The 27,803-nt window shown below is 39.0% G+C and overlaps 1 protein-coding gene across 5 annotated transcripts in view; it reads left to right on the forward strand.

Moving 5' to 3' along the window:
• TPK1 (thiamin pyrophosphokinase 1) overlaps nt 1-27,803 on the forward strand; it is a 300,992-nt gene that overhangs the window by 190,613 nt on the left and 82,576 nt on the right. For all 5 annotated transcript variants that reach the window (XM_066322592.1, XM_066322599.1, XM_066322608.1 and 2 more), the window contains one exon: nt 4,046-4,192. In XM_066322592.1, the coding sequence (XP_066178689.1) occupies nt 4,046-4,192 (147 nt within the window). The remainder of the gene's footprint in view (nt 1-4,045; nt 4,193-27,803) is intronic.

Below are 27,803 nucleotides of genomic sequence, written 5' to 3' on the forward strand. Positions count from 1 at the left end.
AGGATTCTGTATTACTTGAAAATGTAAGAAGTTGGGGGGGTTTTTTGCTACATTTTTCTTCAACTTGCAGTGCTTTGGCAGTTTCTACCACAGAACTCTGCAGTTCTGTGCACTTCATCACTTGAGCTGGGTGGTGTACTTCATAGGAAACCTGTGATAATAACTGTTATAAATGGGCCAGGAGACCTACTCCTTTGAAAAGCCTTTATTAGTCAGCTCTTTCAAGGGGGAACGCGAGGGGTCGCCTGCGCCGTCGCTGCTCCTGTCGCCGTTCTCGTTCCGGCCACCGCTGAGAATCAGGTGTCAGGCGAATCTGCTGCTCTCTCCACAGAGTCGGCAGTTCCCGCCTCACGGGAATCCCCAGGAACTCAACTGGGCTCGTGTGCTCTAGGGGTGTCACTGTTTCCCAGTCTCTTTTTGGTCATGGCGAGGCGGCAGAAGCAGAATTCGGTCTCTAGGTAGCTCAGGGTCTTCTCGGTGTTGTAGTGTTTTGAAGCACTCCCCCGCAGCCCCCCGGGGCTAGCTCTGTTTCTTGGGAGGCTTTGGGGGAAATGCTTCGAGGGGACCAGGGCAAAAGATTCCAAAAGAGGCTCTTACCCCCAGGGTTGATCCAAGACGTTTATTCCATGCGGGGAGGCGAAGGCAGGAGGGCCAAGAGGCAAGGGCCCAGAGGGTAGGAGGCAGGGCCCCAGGAGGCAAGAGGGGACCCAGGAGGCAAGAGAGGACCCCAGGAAGTAAGAGAGAGAGAAGAGGAAGAGCAGGACCTTATCAAGGCTCCTGCCAAGGGGGATGGCTGGAACTCAGCCAATTAGGTCCAGAAAGGAAGGAAGGGTCAAACTACAGGGTTGCAAGCTCCAGGGGCTCTGGGGAAAAAACCATTCCCCAGAGAAATACAACAGTGTTTCCCTTTTATCTGGATTTTGTGCTGGGTCCCGGCTTTTGGGTCCGCTCGCCGGCAACTGCACTTTGGTTTGGAGCGGTGCACCATGGAAGTCCTTGGATTTTCCTATTAGGCGGGGCTGGCAGTTCGAGGAGCCGGCGGGGAATGGTGACAGCCTAGCCCGACGGAAGGGGAAGGGAACCCGGGGTTTTAGAGGGGGTATACAACTTGGAATAAGGTTTTGAGGGTACAAATTTTGGTACAAACAGCATAACTTTCTTAACAGACAGGTTACAACTGGCATAACATTTTAAACAGCATAACTTTCTTAACAAATGACAGACTGTGTCAAAAATAGGAATTTCTTACATTTCATTCATTTCAATAACAAAGGATTTAACAAGGGAAAGAAGACATCTTTAGAATGTTATTGCATCATTTCAATTCCAAGTCAAAGGAACTCTGTATTTCCTTCATTCTTACCTTTCATATGGGTACCTGTTGGGGGTTAGGTTTGTCCCTTTTTCACTCTAAAGAATTTTTCCCATAAGTTACCAAGAAGATCAAACGTTGGATTGGATACTTAAGAGTACTTAACGCAAACAAAGAAGTGGCCAAAACCTGACTGGGGAGAGGTTAACTGCCTTCTCTGATAAGAAGCCAGCTGTTAAAAACCGGGTGGGTCAGTGTTGCGTATCTCTCTGCTCAGATGGGTCAGTGTTGCTCAAATGGGTCAGTGTTGCTTATTTCTTTGCTCAAATGAGTCAGTGTTGCTCAAATGGGTCAGTGTTGCTTATTTCTCTGCTCAGAAGAGTCAGTGTTGCCTGCCTCTGTTCATTGTTCCACTACCCCCATGGCGTTATCTTCTGTTAATGGACCATTAAAGCTCACCAATGACATGACACATCATACTATTGTAAGATGCTCTACCCAGAAAGGAGGAGCCTAACCATTTTCACCTAGATAAAAAAAGCCACAAGTGTCACCAGCCATCCAGTTTTCCACCGGATTCCTGCAGGAAGACCAGACCCATCTCACCATTACTGGACCCTTTTTCTACAGGACCATCTCTACTCCAACAGAACCACATCTGCCACTCCAGGAGGGCTTACTTTGGACAGCTTCCAACACCCTGACCAACTGGGCGTCAGGTTGTATTTCTGACTCTGTCAGGGTTTTCTAGGGTTTCTTGTTTGTTTGTTTGCTTATTCTTCTGTACTACAACATTTGTGGTTTTTTTATATCCCTAGTAAAGAACTGCTATACCTATTCCCAAAAATCCTTGCCTGACAGCCTTTTAATTGCCAATTTATAATAATTTAGAAGGGGGGGAATGGCTTACATTCCAAGGGAGACTCCAATCTTCCCTGGCAGATACCTGTCTGTCTAAACCAAGAGAGTACCAATCATCAAAGCCAAAACAAACAAGTTTGTGTATGGTGATATATATATATATATATATATATATATATATATATACACCAAGTATACAGTAGTTGCTTGGTTTCTTGAAGATTAATCTAGGTAATATTAGAGCTTCAGTCCCATTGCTTAGAAGAACAACAACATACATATGGCTCCTGATCCTTTGTCAATATGCCAGAACCTTAAGGTGATAAGAATCACCTTAAGTTCACTGTGGTTCCAGGTTAGTATAGCTGATTTTTGCCGTGGCCTCTCTTGGGGAAGGAGAGGAGCATTTTAGTGCTGGTTATCTGGTACAGAACTGATGGGTGTTGGTGGGTCTTATTTGTAATAGTATTTTCCGAGAATTAATCCACCCTTTTAACCCACAGTCATCACCAGTCAAACAAAAGCAGTTTGTTTCTAAAGTGGAATCAATAAAGGTGAAAATATATTATGGTATTATGGCTTAGCTGGGAACACATGCTTTTTATTTTTTGCTATTTTGTCTTCTGCTTAAGGGTAGTTTTGCTGCTAGTGCAATGTGTTATATTGATCTGCTCTGGCCTCTGAAGAATTTTCCAGGTGGTAATGAGAAAGATGGTGTATATCTCTTCAAGACCTAATTTTCATGCAAAACAATATTCAACAGAATCATAAAGCCCTAGACCTGGTAATAAAAATAGAAGCTGATACTATTAATACATCATTCCATATACACAGATCACCATTATGTGGCTCTTGGGTTGAGTAAAATTTCCTGTAATCACAGAAACCATAGACTTAAACTCTGTAAAGTTGGAAACTTAACCAGATGGCCATTGTCAAAGCAGCTTCTAAGGACTCCAGAGCTGCAATGTCTTAGGGCCCTAGATATGACTTAGTGTTAGATTTTTAAAATACAATTACTGAATGTAACTGATCTACATAATGGAAGTAATAATAATAATAATACTTTGCACTCAGTGACCTTTTATTTAAGGACCAAAAAGCTCTTAACCAAGCCTTTTAAATACTCCCATTCTGCTTGTAGGAAATAAAGTGTTCGGAGTCTGGAACACGTGTGTGAGAGAATTGAGCAGGGGCAATCCAACTCTGGCATATTGCAAGCAGTGAGATGGTGTTTTCTGTGCCATGGGACTGGAGAGTGCTTATGTGGCTGTCTGTCCCTGAGAGCTGGGAAGTGATGTCATGGTCACTTGGGGCAGAACTTCCTATTAGGTAGTACTTTTTATCTTGAGCAGGGCCAGCCTTTGAGTGGTATTGTTTGTACATTGAAATGCTGTGTGGCAGGAATGAGAATGACACATAATGGCCTAACCTGGTATTTCTTTTATTTGCTCTGAGCTGTGAGTATAATAATGAGATGATGTAAAGAAACGGAGATTCTATGGCTTGGATATACCACACTTACCCACTGAGCTTACATGTGGAGTGATATATCCTGGAATCTGTATATTCTGGACAGATGGGTAAATGCCTACAAAGACTGGCCTGTATTCTAGGGAGAATGGTTATGTCCTTTTAAAAAGTGTCACCTGTTGGCCATGGATTTATGGTGCTTTAATACTCAGCTTTACAATCACATAATGGTATTTATCGGTAATGGTAGAAAATAACTGTATTTGACATTTTCTTTCTGTAGTCAGTAAGTTTTTTTTCTTTTTTTTTTTTCTCCAAACTGATTTTATTATGGATTTTCAGGGTCCAAAGATCATTCCTGAGAGTTCCCTTGGTGAATCGTTTTGTTCTGTCTTTTAGATTGATGTGATTGTGACTTTGGGCGGACTTGGAGGACGCTTTGACCAAACAATGGCATCGGTGGAAACGCTTTTTTATGCAACAAATATCACTCCTTCTCCAGTGATAGTTATCCAGGAGTGCTCGCTGATTTACCTGCTTCAACCTGTAAGTGTTGTGAAAAGTTACTTTGTAATAAAACTGACCTTCCACCCAACCTGACACCGCAGGTCTTTCACCATTAAATGATCACTTTATCAGTTGTATTCTGTAGGGTCGGAGATGAAATATAAAATACATTGCAGGCAAGTGGATAGCAAATGATGGGCTCTGAATCTCTCCTTTGGAAAAGATTTATGTTTAATTTGTTCACAGTAGGTTTGTTTAAAAGGGGAGAAACAAGAAAACCAAAAAGTATGAAAATCGAATCAGGTAAATATAGAATATTGATTATAAATGGGGGGAAAAAATAACCTTTTAAATTAGATTCCAGTAAGTCTAAATTTAGCCCACATCCCTTTTGCATGCTGAGTAGCAATACAGATGTCTTCAAAAAGAGGAACAAAGAAAAGATGTAAGAGGATCTTATGAGGGAGTTCCTGACGTACACATCAGGCAGAGCTCTTATGCACTCTGAATGGTGCAGTTCATTATGACAGGAATCCATCTAGCATCAACGAGGGAATTTATTTAAAATGTGTTATTTCTGTGGTTTTTCAGATCTGTTATTGCATTCACTGATTCACAAAACAACACACACAAAATAACTTGCTGATCTTCTGCTTCTGAAATTTAAATTAAAGGCAAGTCTAAACATCAAACACTGTTCTCTAACAGTGATTCATTTATTTTTTGGAAAATATGTTTTCCCCTTGGCAAGGTTTCTAAAAGCTTACCTAACTCTCCCAGTTTTTCTTGGAAAGCTTATTCTATTAAAATAAGTAACATTCTCAGGTAAATTTGATACAACCTTGCACTATATGTGCTTCATGGTAATTTGAGAAAAGCATTAATGAAATTCTATGAGATTATAGATTCAAAGCCACAGGGGCAGGTGCTCTATTAACAATTTGAAGCTCTGTGTCTGCAGGAAAGGTAGTGGGCACAGGAGCTCTTTTGCCAGTATGATGAGGAATTACTCTGATCATTAATTGCACAGCTAAATAGATGAAGGCAGCAGAGTGAGGGGGAAAGAGAAATAAAGGATAACTGTGGTTAAAATCTAAAAGTGAGGAGTAACTTGCTTGTAATTATCTGTGAGTGCAGTACTTCACTGACCACTGTAAATTTCCTTTAGAGTATTTTTAAGAACATGTTGAAGACCTGAAATAAGCTGGACAATTTTCAGTTTAACTTACAAAACTCTTGCTAAGACTGAAAAGATTTCTCATTATTTTCATTCATCTTTTCCATAAGTGGCTTTAAAATGCCATGCCTAAGGATGCTTTCATGACTCTTCTATGAATAATTAAACCTTTTACAAATGGAAAAAAAAATCATGATCTGTGCATTTTAGATAGAAGTGGGAGGTTAATAATTGTTTTGTTTGCTGGAAACTTCTTTGTTCTATTTTTAATAATGCCATACAAAAAGCATTTAATATTTTTTTGTAGATGGGCAGAGTTCCACAAGAAACTTCAGGCATCTGTATATTTCTAGCATGCAGAAATAAGGGGCAGATATAGGGGCAGGCCATTTAAACAGTCTTAGTGGTAACTTTGACACAAAATTGCTTTCATTAATGGTTTGAACTTGTCACTATTGTCATCTTCAGTCAACTGTTGTGGTACCTCCAGATATTAACATTAATTCTGCATAATTGTTTTTCTTTTAAAAAGTGAGTCATTTTTAAACTGAGAGAAACAAGGGTATCCTAAGCTTGGAAGTATTCTTGCATTCTTTTAAAGTGGACTTCAGCTTGATATTTTTCTCTTTCAAACAGCCACAATCATGACATTCTTTCTTTTCTCCCTCTTTCCTTTGTGATTTAAAATGAAGGTAGGAGGGAGTGGGAGACTCACTGACTGTTCAAAATGCAAGTCTGAAAACTGCAATAAATGAAGCAAGGTTTAAAGATTCAAATGCTGATGCAAATGATAAAGTTGAGAGTATGTTGCATTTTCTATAAATGTAGAATGGAAACCTTTCTCTCTTGAGAAGAGAAATCTGATCTTCATTGGATTCTTTGGATAAAATACATGAGTAAAATATAAGTGTGGTTTTGCTTCCAAGTAACGTTTGCCTTTGGTTCAGTGTAGCTGGAGAGTGGTTCTCTGTCATGTGTACCTTGGCAGAGTCTGAAATATTTGGATACAGGAGATAAACTGGTAATTCCTTAAGACCCCTAGGAAGAATAACAAGGGGAGTAACAAGTCAAGCTGCTGAATTTATAAGTACCAGTGCAGAAACTAAGAGGAGGATGGTGTGAGTAGATATCTAAGGCCACCAAAAATCTATTAATTGTTTGAAAGAGAGACAGTTCACATTGTTACAATGTTGGTGTAGAAAGTTATAGTAGAAGAAATACATCAATATTTAACACACTTGTAAAGGGTCCACAGCGTTGCAGGAAACATTATGGAATTGCTGAAAGTCTTCAGAGTTGTAAAAGAAAGACAGCAAGGACAATGCCTGATTTGGGATCCAGGGCAGACTACCAGGCAAGATGGACCAGGTAAACAAAGCCCTTTTTCGTCATCTAATAACATTATTCAAGTACTAAATGTAAGAGTAATTAGAACTTTGAGTATTGAGGCATTTCTTGGGAAATAGATAGACAGACAGTACAAGTTTTTGAATTATATAGATAAAAATGTTTTGGCATGGAAAGTGAAGAAAACTATAAGGAAGTAAACTCTCTTGTGTTAATTTCTGACCTTTAGGGATGGGCTCCTGTAAGGAAAAAAGAAAAAAGATGGGAATAATTACATCCCATAAATACCTGTCTCCATGATCTCTATGGGGATGTAGATATATAGACTGTAAGTATGTTAATTTAGATAAATTAATACCAATATATGTCAAACCACTAAAAAATATTTTAAAAAAGCAGGAATGAAATGAGTTTCACCTATGGAAGGGCCCAAACAATGAGAACATAGTTTGTAGCTACAGGATTTATAAATTGACAGTGAAAGATTTTCTCTTGTCTGAATGGGAAAAGAAAACTAATGACAAGCAGCCTAAATGAGCACATTAGCTCAGTTTTCACTAAAGCAAAATATTCCTTTAAGCAGATAACCAACACAGTTAAAATCAGTACCAAAGTCTGAAGAATTTAAATTGCTTCAGAGAAAAAGCAAATAAAAGATTGAGCTGCCTTTGATTCTGCCAACTCCGAGGGCTGTTACTTTTTGTGTGCCATGCAACACTAATTAGGATAGGAGTCAGAAATAGAGAGATTTTGTTGGAATTCTAGGATGTGATGCTTGTTGTGAAGCATTTTCTTATGGGATGATTTGAGTTTGAAATAAAAAGAAAAAAGGAAAAAATGTACCTGTGTACTGAATACGTCATATTTCATTCTGTAGGGGGGGAGGGAGAAAAGCTTGAATTTTTAATAAAGAGTAATCAGTCTTTATAAGCAGAATATTTTATGCAAGAGTTCATGCATTTTATGTTTGAAATTTGGTAATATCAATTACCATTAGACTATACCCTGGCTGAAGAGCATAAGGCCCTTAGAGTCATGTTTATCATGCTAGCCATGCTCAATATGAATGGCTTAAGGTTTCACATACATACTTTCTCATTTTCTGGTTGTGTGCTTCTCAGGAGTACAGAAACATTAGCTTCTGTACACTGAGCATAAACTATCTTTTATCTGTGAGTTTTATGGCAGTTTGTAATACAAGGTAATAGGATTTATGACCAAGAAATGAGAAGATGTCCTGGAGTTAATGAGGCCTTTTACATATACTGAGCAGTTCAGTTTTCCCCACACAGGATTCCAGCCCTAGGATGTAGAGAGGAATTGCTGCCTACACATGAAAATGCATTACAGCAGCATATTTTTGTCAGTTAACTAACTCTTTTGAAAGAGTGTGTGAATACTTTGATAACCCTTTTTCTTGCACCCAGCTTTTCTTGTAAGTGCATGCCTGCCTTCCCTGTGAGAAATGATAAATAATTTAACATCATAGGTAGTGGCCCAGCAGCTAAATGTGAGTAATAAGAATCAGGAATCCCATCCCCTATTCTTGGCTCTTTACCACCATTTCCTTGAAGAGAAGTATATTGGGTAGTTTTTTGATCCCACAGTCTCCTGGATTGTAAATTTGGTAAAACCCATGTCCTTCTCTGAATGGGTACTGGGAGGCTCATTTGGTTATTTACAGAATGCCATTACATCCTCTGCTCTGCGCTGGGCTGGAACATAGTGTCATGGTAATAGTAACAACAGTATTAGCAAGGCCCTTAATTAGCATAAATATTGCCTTACAGGAAACTGTGCAGGTAATTAGTTAGCATGGTCACGAGCACAGTTTCAGGGGAGCCAGCCATCCTTCTCACAGATGGCATCTGGGCACGCCTTGGGTTTAGGACAGGCCAGGAGCTGCTTCCGATGCGTTTGGAAGGGACTGCTCTGTCACGGGGCCAAGAGAGAACTGCCACAGACACATGAGCACTGCTGTGCAGCTTGTCTTGAGTCTCAGAGCTATTACCTGAACCAATCTACAGATGCAGACAGAGTGACTTGGCATGAAGATCTGCTCCTAGATGGAGACTCTGCAACAGATGTGAGAGAAGGCACAAAGAAACTTTGCTGGGGTTTGTTGCTGCAATTCTCCGCGCCAATGTTATTTGATTTGGTTTGTGTCCATGGTTGTAAAGTTTAATGGGAAGTTCAGGGTATGTACCTTCAGCTTGTGAGTTTTTCTCTGGCAGACAGTTCATGAAATGTGCAGGAACCTCAGGAAGGAGTTATGCAATCTGTTCTGTACCACCTCATGTGTGTAAGAAGCAGATCTGGCTTGCCGTCAATGGGGAAAATCTTTAATGAATGTTTATCCTATGGGGGATAATTTCAGCATCTGGAAATTTAATGTCTCCTTTTCCTTGATGTGTATTTTTGATGGGTAAATTCAGTTTCAAAATGATTGCAGTTGTAAAGGAAGGCATTTAAACATATATCTAATATTTAAACATGCATTTGGTACTTAGCGTGTTTATTGTCCTGAAAGAGTCTCTCTCCTGTTTGGTATCTTCTCTCAAAGAGCACTATTGGAACTCAATCTACGTGACAAAGCAGTCTTTGTGCCTCAAGCTCCCTGTGGAATTCACAAATATACAACTTCCTGTTCTTTGATAAATGCCTCTTTTTGTGACTTTTTCAATGAGAAAGCCAGCAATTCGGCTGGACGGAGATACTGCAATGTCAAAAATATTAGCTGAGGAAAAGTCTTAACCCAACTTTTCTCTGGGAGCCTGAGTCCTTCACAGAAAACCTTGCAAAAGTGGATTTTATGCTTCCAGAGGTTTAGTATTACATTGAAGTGGCTTCTCAGAAAAAAATTTTAGAAGTTGATATGTTGGTAGTTTAGCTGCTTTAGCTTCCTTGGTAAGAAACTTTGAGGATTTGGTTACAGCTCAACTTGTTAAAATAAGACTTAAATAGAATTAAATAAGACTTAAACTAGTCTGTATTTTTATTCTTTTGTGGGAAAATCCAGCTGGTCCAATTCATCCTTATCCTGCGGTAAGGTAGTGGGCCTGTACAAACGTGACCTACAAAAGGCTACAGATCTAAAGGGCTTAGGTTTATTTCACTTTCATGGCTATGAAGTGGTGTTGCTTCAAGTTTTGCACAGGATTTCTCTGTTTTACTGAATATCAGCAATCCAAAATTGATGCAAATTTGTCCATAACATTCTGACCTGGAAAAGATCTATTTGTTATCTTGCTTTCTCACTGCTACAAAAGGAAACTTATGGGTGAATTTTCTCTTAACAGCTACATTCTTTGTTCTATTCCAACATGAGCAGATGTGTAGTATGAAATATACAAAGATCATATAGAACCTTAGAAATAATGATTAGCTTTTGAAATAGTCACATCCTTTTAAAAAGTTTATTTAGCATCAGTTAAAAGTGCACCTGGATTAACTTTATGGATGACATCTAATAGTTATGGATTTCTTCTTTATAAGGAAGACAAACTGACAACAAAAATTCATAAATCAATTTGTTAGCTTCCAGGTAACCAGTTTAATAAAATACCTATCTTTTAGAGAGGAAAGGAACATACCAAACCACCATTTCCAAATGAAAAAGAATAGTCTTTATTAAAATGAAATTTTCATCTGTTCATAATTGTTAAGGAACAAGTCATACCCTCTAGCAGGATATGATAATCATACAGCTGTTTTTAAATTCACATCTTAATGGTGTCTGCAAGAGAAGATAGTGTAAGGAGTCTAATTGGCTTACTTAGGTATTTCTAAATTCTGAAGTCATCCAGTGTGTTTCTCAATCAATAGCTTGCACTTGCTGTCAACAGTTCTGCTCACAAATTTTTTCAATATTTGTCCAGACTTTTAATTAGTTACTGGAGCTGCTGATGGATGATCATTGAGGAGAACCTTTGCCCAAAATAAAACTCTTCCTATGAGGTTCCTGCTCTCTGTTGTTGCCCGTAGCTGCTGTGATATGATTTTGTCAATATGATAATATCTATTTTGTTGCTTTATGGAAACCACAAGAAGTTTTTGCTACAAAGCTGATTATCTTAGAGCTGGTTTGTTGGAGTTGTTTTTCCCCCCAGACTTGTCAATTACTTTTCTTTCCTTCAAAATCTTAATCCATCTTTTCATTCCCTCTCTTATTAAACCTTTTTTGCAGTGGTCTGATACTTTGGGCTTCTGTCTGCAATGTAGTATTAATAATTTCGTGTACTATAAAACAATTCTTCTGCTTCACATTAAATGGTCAGCAGCAAAATGCAAAATGTTTGTCTTTGACATTTGTTTACTGGTAGGAGCTGATATGTAAGCTGGGATCAATAGGAAGCTGGTAAAACTTTTTCCTCTTTTGACAATATTGGTAAGCTGAGGAAGACCAAAGCAGTATTTTCACTTGCTGTGTGTTCACTTATCTTTGTTCTGTAACTGAATGGAGAAAAGCTGGAGAATGTATGTGTGTGTTCTTTCCAGTTTTGTTTGGGTTTTTTTCCCAGGTAGGATTTACTCCTATATGGGGATTTAGTGGCAAGCTAAAGCATTTCTAAGCTTTTTGTGAATAGATCTTTGGCCAAAAGGGAAAAAAAAAACAGGCAAAAACACTTTAAAAGACTGTTAATATGGATTCTAAATTTGACCAAAAGATTTAAATACTTTTTACATAATTCAACAAGCTTTCTATTTCTAGATTGCCATATTGTTATACTTTTAAAAGGAATCTTACGTAAATGCTTGTCTGTATGAAGGTGTCATAGACTGGTAGTTTGCAGACTGATTTTGTAGTGTGTTTATTATTATGATTTAAAGTATTTGTCTATCATCTAACACCTGGGAGGAGTAATGCAATGTTTTGAATTTCAAGGTCAACTATTAAACATGAAGAAGTAAGAGGACTCAGACGAATAATTATTAACAATTTCTGTGCCTTGTCTTAGCAGATGTCATCTTCCTTACTAAGTAGTCATCATACTGCAAGATCTTTTTTTTTAATCTAATCTTGTTTCTTTCATTTTCCTTTTGTTTTCCCTCTGGATTTTTCTTTGATCCTATCAACTGTCTTTCCTCAGCACATCATCTTATCTTAATTTTTTAGTTCAGTTTTGTCTAAACTGTTCTAGGTTTAACTTAAGCAGCCACTGCTACCCTGAAGACTTTTCCCAGGATTTGTCTCTTCCCAGCAGTCACAACTGTGTGCTATGAAGCATTAATTTGTCAATGCCCAGTCATTCTGGCTTCATCTATTCATGGAATCATGGAATCATATTCCCCTTGCGTCTCACAGTGTTTAATCTTTATTTCATTGTACCAATGACCAAAGTGGCCCCATATTTCATATTGGAATCTACCACAGGGGTGATACCTGCTGCAATGTGCCTTTGCATCACCCTGAAATCCTTGCTGTGCTATTACTCCTTGTTCAGCTCTATTGTAAGCCAAAATTTCTCAAGTCCTGGAATTCTATTCTACACACTAAGTGATACTGTCTTTCTGAAAGCACCTTACTGCCTTGCTCAAGGTGAATTTCACCAGTTTTGCAGTAGCAACTTTCCTCTTTGAGTATTGAGTGGATTTCAATGATAGTTTAGGGGCATGCAATTTTTTCACTCCCTGCCTGAGTTACAGAAAGTTCTGTAGGGAAACTAACAAGTATCAGAAGTCTGTAATCTGTGAGAGAACCTTATTTGGAAAGAAAATTAATGGAAAATATATTATTTCATACAATCAAAAATATAGCAGAGAAAATCAGCATTATTGTTCCTATCCTGAATGTAAATAACAGTAAAAATTGAAGTGATATTAGGTGATAAATTATTTTCTACTAGAAAATCAAAAAATATAAACGCTGAACACTTAATTGTTGACATGAAGGATCTATAAAATCCTTTAGAGGTAAGCTTAATAATGGTCTTTTGTGTTCACATCTGAGTACTGGTAACAGTTGAATTTGTAGAAGGTGAGCATCTGTATTCTGTCCTCACTTGTATTTGAAAATGTATTATCTCTTCAATTCAATCCCTTTGTAAAATGGCTTTGGCTTTTTCAATCCCTTACAGTATCACTGTTAATTCTGCATCTGCCAGGGCAGTGGTATCAACTGTATGGATTTTCAACATTTATTCTTAATATTAAAAAAGGGTCAGGGCAGAAGAATGATAATATTTGGTAATATCAGTGGTTCTAGGGAAAAGCTGTACTACACTGATAAACAAGATCTAGGTAGAACTATTCAGCTTTGCCATGGGAAGTGACTGATTCGGCAATCCGAATTTTCTTCATGTTGATAACAGCTGATTACATTGCTTCAGGACTCTCTCTGCTCTAACACAACATCCCAAGAGCAGATGGGGATCAGGGATTGAATTCCTCATTCTCTTTTAAGGCTGTAATGTGTCTGTCACTCTCATGACAACGCCAGTCAAAAATACTTGCCAGCACTGCAGTTGGGCCAATGACCTTCAGGACAGTGCACAGCCTTCCTACTCTTAATCCTAAAATCAAGGGATTTGAAGTGAATATTTTTCTGTTAGAAGGAAGAAAAAGAGTCTGGAAAAAATCTTCCAGGATCTGTGAGGGGGTTTTGAGAAGATGAAGCTAGGCTTATTCCTGAAACGCACAGCAGAGGAATCAGAGACAGTGGCCCTAAACTGGGATGGAAGATTCAGGGTAGCTATAAGGAAAAGTTTTTATTCTGAAGGTAATTATAAATTATGTACAGGAATAGGTTGCCCAGAGAATCTCTGTCCCTGACAGTGTTCAAAACCTGATGGGAAGGCTGCACTCCCAAGACTCCCTCCCACCTTAGTGATTCTGGGACACTTGCAGAGATACAGGTAGTGAGTAGGTGTGTTAGAACAATTTTACAAGTATCTGTTGAGAAGAATTTGGAATCTCCTGATACAGAAAACTGAGGCCACATCAAGAAATAGTGGTTCTGTCCACTCTGCTCTCTTTTCATGTTTTTATTACGTTACAAAGGCAAGTGTTGTAGTGTCTCATGTAACCTCACAGAAGAAAATGCTGAAAGGAGAAATGATTGTTGTTTTTGAATGCACTGAGTAAATGCCAGGGAGATAAACCAGGTGTGGTTAAGCTCATGGCCAGTGTTAGAACAAGAGTAAATGGCTTTAAACTAATGATGCATAAATTTCCATCAGAAATTATGCCGTTCAGAGGGAGCTGGACAAACTTGAGAAGTGAGCCCACAATCTTCTTCATGATGTTCAACAAGTCCAAGTGCACCTGTCCCATTCATAAGTAGAGACTGAAAGAAGAAATTATTGAGAGCAGCCTTGCTGAGAGGGACTTGAAAGTGCTGGTGGATGAGGGGATGGACATGACCCAGCCATGGGCACTCACAGCCCAGAGAGACAAACGTGTCCTGGGCTGCATCCAAAGCAGCGAGGACAGCAGGGCAAGGGAGGGGATTCTGTCCCTCTGCTCCTCTCTGGTGACACCTCACCTGCAGTGCTGCATCCAGCTCTGGGGTCCCCAAGATGGACCTGCTGTAGTGAGTCCAGAGGATGCCATGAAGATGATCAGAGGGCTTGAAGTACCTCTTCTGTGAAAACAGGCTGAGAGAGTGCAGTCTCAGAGAAGCTTTCTGTGGAGAACAGAAGGCTTCAGAAAAACCTTGAAGCATCCTTCCAATATATTACAGGGGCTTATAAAAAGGAGGGAGAGGGACTTTTTACATGGGTAGATAATGACAGGATAAGGTGCAGTTGTTTTAAGTGGAAAGAGAGGAAAGGAAATTCCTCCCTTTCCTTTTAGAAGGAAATTCTTTGTTGCAAGGGTGGTGAGATACTGGAACAGGTTGCCCCAGAGAAGTTGTGGATGCCCCATCCCTGGAAGTGTTCCAGGCCAAGTTGAACAGGGCCCTAAGCAACCTGGTGAAGTTAATGGCATCCTTCCCATGGGGTTCTGTGGCTCTATGAAATTAGAAGGAAACGTCCTTAATCATTCTTCTGGTGAGATTACAAAAGGGAAAAATGTGGAAGAAGGGAGTAGAATCAGAGCTCACTATGCTGATTTTACGTCCTCAACTCTGTTCCCACCAAAAGTGAACACAAAACTTTGAAAAGTTGTTAATACATAGGCATTGTGTTTCCAAATGTCCTTAATCTGCTGCTTTTTAAACATGAAGCAGCATGAATCAATTTGAACCTTGAGTCACATGAGCTTTACTGGTGTGTGACCAGCTGTTCAGCCGTGCTGGTTTGCAAATGGTGAGCATGAGTTCTAGCCCCAGCCATGGAGACTTTTTCACAGACTTTTGCATTTACAATAGCTGGAATTACACTGTCTCCTGTACCATCCTCGCAGGTAATCGTAGGAAGTGTGGGTTAGGTGGATGGACAGTGGGGGGGATCAAGAACTGGCTGGTGTCAGAACTCAGAGGGTTGTGATCAGCTGGAGGCCTGTAGTCAGGAATCTGCTGAGTCCAGTCTTGTTGAACTTTTTTTGTCAATGACCTGGATGAAGGGATTGAATGTACCCTCAGTAAGTTTGCTGATGGTATGAAAATGAGGGGAAAGGCTGATACACCTGAAGTCTGATCCCACTGAGTGGGATCCTGATAGGCTGAAGAATTGGGTGGAGAGAAATCTAATGAGGTTCAACAAGGGCTAGTGTAGGATCCCAAACCTAGGGAGGAATAACCCTAAGTATCAGCACAGGTTGGAGGCTGACCTCCTGGACAGCAGCTCTGCAGAGCCTGGGAGTCTTGGTGGGTAACAAATTGTCCATGAGCCAGCAGTGCCCTTGTGGACAGGAGGGGCAATGCTGTCCTGGTGTGCATAGGGAAGAGTGTGCCCAGCAGGTCATGGTAGGAGGTGATCCTGCCCTTTTACTCAGCCCTGGTGAGGCCACGTCTGGAGTGCTGTGTCCAGACAAATTGTTACTGAATGTCCAGTAGAGATCACAAAGATGATCTGGGGTCTGGAGCATCTCTCTTATGCTGTGGGGGCTGAGCGTGTTTAGAGGAAAGAGTGAGAGATGGTCTTGTTAGTGCCTATAAATGTCTCAAAGGCAAATGCCAACAGGATGGTACCAGATGGTACTTTTCAGTGGTCCTCCATGACAAGATGAGGAGCAATGGCCATAAACTAAAACACAAGAAATTGCACCTCAGCATGAGGAGGAACTTCTTTACGTTGAGGGTGGCAGAGAACTAGACAGGAAGCTCAGGGAGGTCATGAAGTCTCCTTCTGTGAAGGCATTCAGAACCCTCCTGGATGCATTCCTGTGTAACCTGCTCTAGGTGACCCTGCCTTTGCAGGAGCATTGGACTAGATGGTCCCCAAAGGTGCCTTCCAACCCTAACAATTCTGAAATTCTGAAATATAGGCATTGCTTTAATGTATGCCATAAGAAATCAGATATCCAAAGGTGATTTAGCAAACAGGGAGAATGTGCCACTGTGAAATTGTATATGTTTTGGCTATGTTCATATATAGTTCACATATGTTTGATGTTACCAGTACAGAATAAATGTAAGCATATGGCAAAGCAGATTAATGAAATCTAAGCCTGTGTTAAGCACTTCATTGACTAATAGTCTGCAGATGTAAGTACTGTTATCTCATTTGATGTGTAACTGTACAAGTTACACATCTGATGTAACGAGTTCAGATGTCTCTGCATTTTCCCATCCACATGACAGTCAGTGGTGCTTCATGGGGAGTATCAGCATTTCTGTGGCATCAACATCTGTTTCTGAGTGGTTGATTTTCATTAAGAGTTCCCATCCTTTGTTAATTGAGTTATGGCCTTCAATTTCAGCAATGTCAGATACCTGAGGGAAAAGAAGGAGCTGCACCCAGAGGGGAATCCTTTTATTCTGGTGAAAGAACAAATTATCAGACTGAAGAATAATTAGATTGCAGAATTTTCTTCTACTAACCACAGTGTTGACAATGAAATGTACCCTTGTGTTGTAAGTCTGAGGTCTTCCTACCTCATACCTTATAGGTTTTTAGATTCAAGCATTTAAAAGCTGCATTGCAATGTGTATATATCTCTCAATAACAGGGGCACATTGTTCAGTTTTTTCTCAGATATTGCTTTTCTTTTAGTAAAAAAAAAAAAAAAAAAACAAAAAAAAAACCAAAAAAAAAAAAAAAACACCAAAACTTTTCTTCTATTGTTAATCACCAGCAGTTTTGCCTCAGCAGGGGGATGCACTTCAGAGTGAAGGAAGAGCAGCTGAAGATCTGGAATTAGTCTTCTGTGGCAATGATGCCACAGAGAGAGTCTCATTAGCTGCAAGCTTGGTGATTTTTTTGGGGAGCTGCCTGTCTCCTTTTTGTTAGAGGAACCTGGGAACTGAAAATAAAGCTGATAAGATATTCAGTCTACCCAGAGTATTGACTGAAGCTTTAAAGCAATTAGAAGAGCACTAAGAGAGGACTCAGAAGGTCTCTGAGGAGCCAGTATATCTCTGCACAAAGTCCTCGACCCTCCTGTCCATTCAGGATTTTGTGGGAGTTATTTCCACATGTAGGTGTGTAGGCTACCTCATGCATCCTTAACCCACCCATGATTAATGGTCCTTGAAATCCTTGAGGAATGTGGAGAGTCTGGTGTATTCCTGTTGAGTGAGATGGATGGCCAGAGGCAGAACTCTTGAGCAGCAGCCTGAATTATCATAAGCAAATTCAGCTATTCTGGTGTGCCAGATGTATGCCACAAAAAAAAACCCAGTGCAGATAAAGGGAGTAGCTCATCATCCCTATTACACATATTTAATCAATTTTCTGTAAGTCTAATGATATAACTGAATTAGTAATGCCTGTGTCATTTCTTGGTCTTTGATCTGTCTGACTTCTGGATCTCTTTTCCTGTTCACAAGCACTCAGTGAAACTGCAGAAATACAGGGCAACATGTAATTTCCAGTTTATCAATAGTAATGTCCTTCATGAACATTTTTTTTTTAATTCTCTTTTGTACTTAAACCTAGTTCCAGACTACTAAATGGATTCTGTTTCTCCCTAGGGGAGAGGTATTATGAAGCTATCGTTTTAGAAAACAAGTTTTTAGCAATAGTGTAGGATTTTTTATTTATTTCTGGTATGGTAGCCCACTGAACTGTCAAACATGGTCCTTAAACACTCTTAAGGAGATAAAATACTAAACAGTATTCTTTTTTATTCCAAGTCATTAGAGAAAGTGAAGCAGTTTTAATTATTTAGTGCACTCTATTCAAAGGCAGAGAAGCTGTGGTGCCCCATCCCTGGAAGTGTTCAAGGCCAGGCTGGATGGGGCTTTTGAGCAGCCTTGTCTAGTGAAAGGTCTCCCTACCCAAGGCACAGCCTTCAGATAATGAAGTGAATGCAATTGCTCATTTCTGTAGCCCTCGGAAACCCATGCAGGTTGATGTTCAAATCTCTCATCTTGAAAGACAGTAGGAGCTTGTGTTTCTGAGACAGCCTGAGTCAACCCCTGCAGTTCAGTGAAGGTGACGCCCTGCTGGTGTCTCCTCCTGGAAACCTGTGCCTGCCAAATGCCTGCATCTGGTTGCTCCCATGCAAACTTCACTTTCAGCTGGGGGAGTGAGAACAGGATCATCTCTCGTTGAAGTCTGGCAGTATTCCTCCCTGGGACTCTGCAAATGCAGGATGATTTTAACACCACTGTTTTATTATAATTGGACATTTTTTTCCCATCTGAGGGATAAAAATCCAATGTTGAGTCAGCAAGAGCTTACCTGAAGCTGATTGTTCTGATAACTCCTCCTTTGTAGTCATCTTGGAGAGGGGGAAAGTGAAATAAATCTGAAAATCAGCGTAGTATTTTGACACGTTTGATCATGGCCTCTATGGGGTTATACTGTAGTGAACTGTCATTCCATGTTTCCTTTCCTTCAGCCTGTACACCTAAAATCAGCTTACTGTGGCTGTGTGTATTCTCAACATTTTTTATTGTGCGGGGTAACTGATGTACAAAGTCTTTGGTGGAAATAGCTATTTTTAGAAGAATCCATATGACAGATAATAACTATCCTAGCTTTTCATACAGGCTCTGATCTTCCATTAGTGAATCTTGGACTACGTGTCATGTCACACTCTTTAGCTGGATCTCAAGGTATATTACTCCTATATTACAGAGGGAGAGAGAGAGAGAGAGACAAAGGCATGAGGAAGTGAAATTATTTGCTCAGGTACTCAAGGAGTCAATACCATAGTGAAAATTGAATCGAGTTTTCCAGGTTTCTATCTCCAGTGACCTGTCAACTGGGACTTGTTTCCTCCTTGGTGCTTGTGACTTTATTAAGAGTGACCTTTAGAGATGATGGAGATTTTTACTGAAAGTTCTTAATCCTTTCAGAAAAATCAGAGAAGCTCACTTTTCTATAGTAAAACTCATTCAAAACTTCTTTGGAGAAATTGTGAAGAGATTGATTTCTATAAATAATCTCATTTCTTAGGAAGCCTGAAAAAAAAAATCTTATGTTTGAATCTGAGAATGCCATGGCTTTAGAATGGCCAAACATATATATATATATGCCAATTATAACAGCTGATTATTTCTAATGAACAGTATGTCCAGGAAAGAAAGAAAGAAAGAGTTAGTCAAAGTATGGCAGACAGTTATTAGAAATAATAACTTTTGCATTTTAACATATTTCAGCTTTCTGCCTCTGTGCATGACCGCTGTGCCATCCAATAAATCATATCTCATCAGAATTTTACAAGTTCTATTTCAATTGTCATAAGAAAAAGCAGTTCACAGAAGACATTGGAGGGTGGATGTTTGTTCCCTCCTGCCTTTGTTAATGTGCTAGAGATGTGTAGGTTAGAGATGCAGAAGGGAAAATTGCTATAGCTATCACAGTCTTTCATAGGCGAGTGAGCAAAAAAAAAAAATCCTGGTGTATCACATAATAGAGCTCACAGCAAGATTTGTTCTCATTCTCTGAGGTGTCTACAAAATACATATATCATGTCCCAGTACAATGAACTGTCATGAGCACAGCTTACTCAAGCAGAGCAGGAAGTTGTACCTCCGTTAGTATGTAGCCAGACAAACTTTAATGGTTGGATTAACAGGCACATTTTCCCCCTCTCTTATCCCAACTAATCTCTAAATGTGGATGTATAAATCCCTAAGCAAGTAGCTGATTCTTTCATTTCTTGGAAGAGCTACTGGCCTTTATTTTAGGGAGGTCGAATTTCTTGAAATTAGTTTAAAAATAATAGTTGAATGCTTATTCAGCACAGTTGTGTAAAACTAGCATACATTTTTTTCTCTTACTTTTTCCTGCAACTAAGACACTTCAGAAATTATGTGTCAAATAAAGTATTTGAAGTGTGGTTTTCAGCAGAAGGAAGCAACTGAATACAGTATGAGAAAATCAGAATCATGCCTGTCCTTTTATAGAGAGAAGGTAGAGGAGGTTTTTAAGTGTTGGGTCAGGTCTGTAATCTAGGCCAAGTTAGGCAATGACTTTGGAAATGGAGCAAAAACGTTTGTACTTAATGTGCTGCAGGAGTGAAGTTGGTGAAAAGATGCAAAGAGAAGAGAGGCAATGCAGATCTTGCAAGTTATATATGGGCTGGAAAGTGTTATGGACTTTAGACAGGCTATAAAAGGAGAGCATGAAATTAATGACATTTCATGGAACAGGGTAAGGATATGGGGATCATATACTGGGATAAAAACATGAAGCATTTGTTGTCCTATTGTACTGTTTAGGAGGAATTCAAGAGATGCTCATAAACATTATCTAGATCCATGGTAGATTGAAACAGAGATTGAAATGATCTCTGAGTTCATAGAAGAGTGTCTGTCACAAGTCTACACACACACACACACACACACACACACACTCACTCACTCACTCTGCTTACTGTGCTTGTTGGGTTGACTGCTTCCCCAGGCACAATTTATTCATGTCAGGGACAAAATTCTTCTGTTTGATTTATTTGGCACAAAGAGAATGATTCTTTGAGATTCATTGCTTAGAGTTTTGGTTGTGATTTTATGTTAAACCAGTGCAAATATTCACCAGTACACTTTTAGTACTCTACTCTGGAGCCCAGGCACTGTACAAGTACAAAGTTGTGTTGCAGGTGAAGGCACAGCCACAAAAAGATTGGAAAGGACTTGGAAAGCAGAGGGAGATACACTGGAAGGATGAGTATTTTTATTTTTACCTGAGTTCTGTTTCTGCATCACAAAGCAGTGAGTTTCCCAAATCAGCCATAAAGACTCTTCCATTTCCAAGGACGGAGAAGGTCGTGCAAAACAGGCCAGTCTTTTCAAAATGAGTTATAATTTGCACTAGCTAGAGCCTTAATATTCATTACCTGTAATTGAGGGGCAGATAAAAAATGTGATTTCTTTTCTTCATACTAAGAAATATTCCAAGGAGATAAACAGGATTGCTTCTGGTCTTTTCCTTGCAATTTAATGGCCGTGGTCATAAGTGAGGCTTAAACAAATGCAGAGTAAAAGACAGAGCTTCTCAGAAGTAATTTTGTAACTGATGTGATTTCTGTAACTGATCATCACATAAACATGATACATCGTGTAATACATAATGAGGAGAGTTTGGTTTAAAGATTGTAGGTCTGTGTGTTTGACTATAAATATATCACAGTTAGACATGTATTTTCCCCTTCCAAAACTCCAGACTTTTTTTCTGCTGTATGGTGGGGTCTTATGTACCTGGAGAAAATTACATAGTTCTAAAAACTGAAAGCCGTCTAATAAAGAACATTTAGCCTAGTTTCATTATAGACCCATAATATGTTCCCAAAAATGGAGCATGATTTTTGGAGGGGGTATTATTAACTACAGTGTTATAACTGTTATGCTCCCTGGATGGATGGATGGATGGATGGATGGATGGATGGATGGATGGATGGATGGATGGATGGATGGATGAACGGACGGTATATTATTATAAGTAATTTGGGGATGGTGTGCCCAAATGTGCCACTTTTTTTTTATTGTTAAGGGAGAGAAAAAGCCATATAATGATATTTATTGGAAATTTTTTGAAAGCTACTCTGAATTGATTGATGTTTCTGCTGGTTAAAAAAGGTATTTCCATTTTATATTATTAAGACAGGTTAGGTAAAAACTAAGTGTTTTAAAATCCAGCTTTCATCTTGATGGAAGTGGAAAGATGAATGTTCTTGTAATCTTTAAATCAGCAGAACTAAAACACTCAGAGTCTTCTCCAAATGTCTATCTGTGTTTTTTAAGAGAAAAAAAATATAATATTAGCTTCAGAACAGAAATATCCGAAAGACATATATCCCAGAAATACATGCAGAACTTCAGAATTGTTTACTCTGCCATTTACTTCATTAGAATTTTTAGAAGATTTGGTTGTTCCATGTTTGACACTCTTTGGATCTAAGGCATTGCTCAGACTAACAGATGTGTTTTATGCATCAGCAGGAAAATGCATGTGTTTATGAGAAAGCTAATTGGAAAATGGAAGGAGACTATTTAGCACAAGCTGAACTTTAGTGCCCACGCAGATGAGAAATTTTACGTTTCTTGAAAACTCTTGTGTAATTGTACTGCCCAGAAGAATGCAGCTCTTTGCAGGGGGACAAGACCTCATTTGCAGGAGTTAATTTTTCAAAAGGCTACCTGAACTCTTTATCAAGCATTGTATTAGCAAATATTGTTCCTGGTTTAACTTAGTCTTAGCAATACTAGCACCCGCATTTCTGCATGTGTGAGCCCTGGATGGTGAAAATGAGATTACTGCAGTTGTTGAGAACGGATGAGGAGGGTGTTTAATTCCCTATTTCTCTTTTGATTGATATTTATGATGAGTGGGAAATGTGGGTTTGTTTATGTACACAGGTAATAAAACCATGCATTGAGTTTAAGAACATTTCTAAGTTCATCAGCAGATAACCAGCCACATTTTGAGAGGGTAGAGGCAGAGCACATTCTGATAGAAAAACGTTCTCCTAGGCAGAAAACACACACTGTATATGTCATGCATTTTTATTATTGCTTCCGTATTCAGTAAAGTTTAAGGCCCTAAATGACTTGTCAAAATGTTATGCCAAGCTGAAAAGCATTGCCTTGATGTGCTGTAACATAGCAAGTCTTATTGGCACTTCTGGCAGGCTCAGTAGACAAGAAAAATCCCTACATTTTTAAAGTCACTTGTATGTTTGTCTCCAATGTGCACTTCTCATTTTTCTTCATTCTTGATATATTTCTCAGAATTTTATATTTCTTTATGTAACTCCCATCTAAAATGTGATGGCGTTTACTTGTATATGTATACACATGGTCCTGGTTAGGGAAGGTCAAGTTATACCTGAACTTTCTCCAAGTTCTAGGGAGGTCAGATTAGAGGCTTAGTCCAAGGCCATCCCTACTGTTTCTTTTAGTTACGAATAGAGGGATTTGTGTAGGCTTGAGTCTTAGCATGGTTTTATTCATGTTGCTCTTGGGACAAATAGAAAAATATGCTGAGACTAAAGACATTGAAAAAAAAAAGTGGGGAGTGAGCACAGTGGGAAAAAAAAGGAAGAAGAAATGAAGGCAAAAAAGAGAGAATAATGGTGTGGGAATGGTATTCCCTATGTGCTTGTGTGTAGACTATATACCCCATAGGATTTGCCAGCAGTGCATAGGGATGCTTTAAAAATATGATACATTGTAAGTAAGCACCTGCTTCTACCAAATCAACTTTCATTGTGGCAGTTTCTTAGTTTTTAAAGAATATAAAGAAGCTCTTAAAGGGATTTTGATATGCTTGAGTCTGGGGTAGAAATGGATGGGGAAGATATTTTGCAGGCAAGATAGTGTATCATACCTTTATGTAAATACCCTGTATATATAACATTACAATACAAAAATTCTGCTTGATTCTAAAGATCACTGTTACCGCTGTCTACAGATAATTGTATTGGATGAAATAGGAAAACAGTGTTTTAGACAGTTGGTCAATACATCTGAAATAAGAAAGAAAATACATGGAGGACAGATGGTGATGGGGTGTTAAAAAATGAACACTCCTATTTTTAAACATTGTTCTAAAGTCATTATTAACATGTTTTCAGAAAATGTTCAGTGTGACTCACCTGAGCTTGCACTGGACCCTGGGGAATGTTAGTGATGGTGCTGTTAGTGAGAGGAGAGGCAGGTGGGCACTGTGTGCACTTGAAAACACTATTCTGACTTTTCACTGATGTGCGAGAAAAACACTGTGATAGCATGACCTATAACAGACTTTCTTCAGAGTAACAGCTCAGCTCTGTGAGACCTGTAAAGAGGAACCTTTTGTAATAACATCCCGTCTTCTCAAGAAAAGTCTTTTCTGCCAGACTTTGCCATCCTCTGAAGTATCTAAGACCTCAAATAAATATCAGAACAGTTAGGCATCTTTACACTCTAGTTAGCAAAACTTGATTTAAAAGTAAAAGCAATTTTTACTGGATCCACTGATGCCAGTGACTTAGGAGTGTTCAAATGAGTTTTTATTATTCTAGAAAGAAACTAAAAGCATTAAGTTTTGTTTCATGCTTGTCTCTGCCTAAAGCAAATTTTTATGGTCTAGTTAGGTTTCCTTGAAAACAGGCTTTTATAGGCTTTTATAAGTAAATACTCATGGATGATTAACCATCCTAAAATAAAACTGTTGTCAGATGCTTAAAATGTGTGGTGCATAAGAGAGAGGGTATGTACATGGGGACCTGAAAGCTAATTTCTCCATTTCAGTGCATCTGCAATGATTAGTAAAACTGAGGCACCTGCAGATATACTTCCAAGGAATTGAGCTTGGGGAAAGCATGTGTTTTTGATTTAGTTGATTCTGGCATTTGAGAGAAAAAAAAAGTTGTGGCATGGTGAAGTGGTTTCCTAACTTTTGCAGAATAAAAGTAAGGATGTCTTAATCAAGGCAGACCTTTCAAGACCAAGAGTATTCTTAGAAAGTGTAAGTGGAACTAAGATCAACCGAAGAAATAGCACATAAAAATATGGATGAAAAACTTGTAAACGAGTCTACAGAAAATGTTTATATATGTTCTTTTATTGTACCCATCAATAAAATACCAATATACTGCTGGCTGGTTACTTTTCACTGCAGGAAGAAACAATTGCATTCTGTAAATTCATGTTCTTAGAGTGGCTCTTAGTTTCAAGAGAAATCTAAGTTTCAGATAAACATTTTGCACATAAATTTGGGTTTCCTCTTTCATTCTTATTTCAAGCAGTATAGAGCCTATAATTAATACAATGGACTTGGTTGAATAACTTCATAACTGACAGGAGACAGTCCTTTCTGACCTTCATTTTAATATTGAAAAATTAGGAAAAATGAAACAACTTCTGCCAAAAAATTAATAAAAGATTGTTTGGAGGGTGTCCTTTTTCAGTAAAATAACAATATTCTATTAGGTAATCCATTAGTCATTGGTAACTGGTCTTATGGAGAAAGCAAATAATTTTTTGTGACCTTTATTTCTGTTCAACTTATAAGAGAATCTCAGTTTTGAAATTATTTTTATCTTCTGGTTTAAAAATAGTAGGTCTCACTTAGGACAATGTAAAAGTTTGAATTGCAATTTTCCCCTATTGTATGTCCCAGTTTCAGGAGCCTTTTCCACTTAGGAGTAAGATGAAAGCACACGTCTGAGTTGCAGTGGCTCAGGCTCCCTGGATACCAAGAGAGGTGATTGTGGGGCCTGGCAACCCAAGCTCCTCCACAACCCCAAGCACTGGGCATCTCCATGGGGATGGGGACAGGACAGGGTGTGAGCCCAGGAGGGCAGGGCCATGGGGACCTGGGGACACTGGATCAGGTGCTGGTGGCCTGAGGTTGTGGGTGACAAGCAGAGTGGAGGAGCCCCAAGAGGCTAGGCAGGCACAGTCAGAGCTGGCACTGCCATAAGAACCCCAAGAGGGTGATGTGAAGGGGGTTTAGTGTTTAAAATAAGTGATGTGGTTGTCAGTGGATTCACCTGAGAGGGAGTTCCAGGTGCTTTTACTTCCTGTGTGAATCAGGCACTCCCCTCTGCATATACAGCTTTTCCATAAAGGTCCCCAGCCTAGAATCTGCTTGTGGCTGCTGTTTGCTGCTAAAACTAAGGTTGGCTCCTTAACTCAGCCTTTCTGGGCACTGGAGGACAGGCAAAATGTTGCAGGAGGTGGAGAGAACATGCAAAAGCTGCTTGACTGCTGGTGAGAGATGTCACATTGCCTTAACAACAAGTATGTTTTCAGGCTGCTTATGGACATTTTGCTTACTTCTTTTACTTACAGTTTCATGAAACCTGCTGTTTTTTAGACAATGGAAAGAGATTTTGTCAGGAATGTGAGCCCTGGGTCAAAAGAGTAATTTACACAAGGGATTAAAATTGAGCAGGCCCATGCTCTGCATGGAAGTATAAGATGTAGCAGCAGCGTGTTTTGTGGCATGCAGAGGCAATTACCAGTAATCTTATATGAGTATGAAAATGAATAGTCATTCGTGTTTCTCAGAGTAGGTTTGAGTTTCTGTATTTCTTATTTTCCAGTGACTAAGGGAGCTCTCCCCATCAGGCAGGTATTGTGGAGCTGATAGACAGCTGCAGAAAAAGCATCCTGGAGTGCTTGTTTTCAGCCTCTCATTAATAATAGTTAATCTGAAAGTGGGGAAGGATTGAATGCTTTTCCACATATCATCTGACTCTCTTTTTTATACAGGGATATCTGTGAGGCTTTTCCAAGGTGGGGAGATTTGGGTTTAAATTAAAGACAGTGAGCTACTCTTCTTTGGGAGAAGCAGGGGCTTTCAAAATCAGTAATGTAAATGCCCTGTAAGGGTCTAGGATGCATTGATTTTCTCATTCTCCTTGTGTTAGTTAAAGCCTCTGCAGCATATTTCAGTAGTGATTCAAATCCATGACTGTTGGATAAATCTGTGGAAGTAACAAAAGAAACTCCCTATCTTTCAGTCACCTAAATTTGGCCTGCAGTCTGCTGGGTGTTAGTTGTGCTACATAACTACACACAGTAGTTATGCTACTAGTCCTGTAAACTGAGACCAACTGCATGTCAGTAATTTGCAGAAGTCATTAATGAGGTTTTTGTGGAAATGGTGAAAAATTAAACATAATCAGATGGATGGTTAATGGGCATTCACTGCATAGGCTAGTCACTGAAACATAGAATCTTTCATTCACAAATTATTCATTCATAATTGTTAGTTTGTTCTGTGGCTCTGCAGATGGCAGTGTTAACAGATTATGCATTTTTGAAATGTCTTGAAATATTTTTGCATGATGATATGAAGGCAGCAACGAAGAAGAAGTTCTTGAAGTACAGTAGGAATGATCTGTTTATCTGTGAAGCAGACAGTACTTTAAATTTTTGGCCAAGCTTATCTTAATAAATCCCTGTTGTGACCTCTATCTTTGGCTGTTCTCCAGCCTCTCAGTCTTACAGTCACCTAATTTTTTAACCAAAGTCAGAAGAAATTACCCTTATTTCTCCCTTTCCAAATAAATAGGTGCCTACAGCAAATAGCTATTCATCTCTCAGTTCTGTAGATGTGATCAGCTGGTGGCCTGATTATCCTCCTGTGCTTCACATTGCATATCCCCAGTATACAACCTGTGTGTATTGTTCAGCCCACATCTGTGTTCAGATTCGGTGAACCAGTTCAAGATGTAACCAGAATATCCTTTTTTTACACAACATAGCTGCCTATCTTTAACTTAGAAAACCTAGAATTTATTTTTCTAAGCAAGGGGGTTTTTTTCTTTTCATCAAGGAAGTAGTATTTAAAAATGTGTGCCTTGTGAATGAGATTATAGATATGTATCTGTGTCATAGTACAGAGGCTTAAGGGCTTTAGACTTCATAAGAATCTCAAATGACATTCCAAATATCTTTAAATATTTAAAATTGCAGATTAAATGTATTTGCAATTTTTAAAAAGCATATTTTGGTAGTGTACCATTTATCACATGTCCTTTTTGGAATACAGACAAAAATGCAGTCTCTGACTCCATGGTGCAGAAAAGCTGTGCTACAAAAGTTGACCTTTAGTTTTAGAGAGATTCCCCTTTCCAGATTTAACTAGACTCAGTTTATAGAATGGGCTGTTGAATGCTCAGAGCTGGACAATCCATTAA

This window comes from Sylvia atricapilla, chromosome 1, assembly GCF_009819655.1.
Source record: "Sylvia atricapilla isolate bSylAtr1 chromosome 1, bSylAtr1.pri, whole genome shotgun sequence".
In the NCBI taxonomy this organism is placed as follows: Eukaryota; Metazoa; Chordata; class Aves; order Passeriformes; family Sylviidae; genus Sylvia; species Sylvia atricapilla.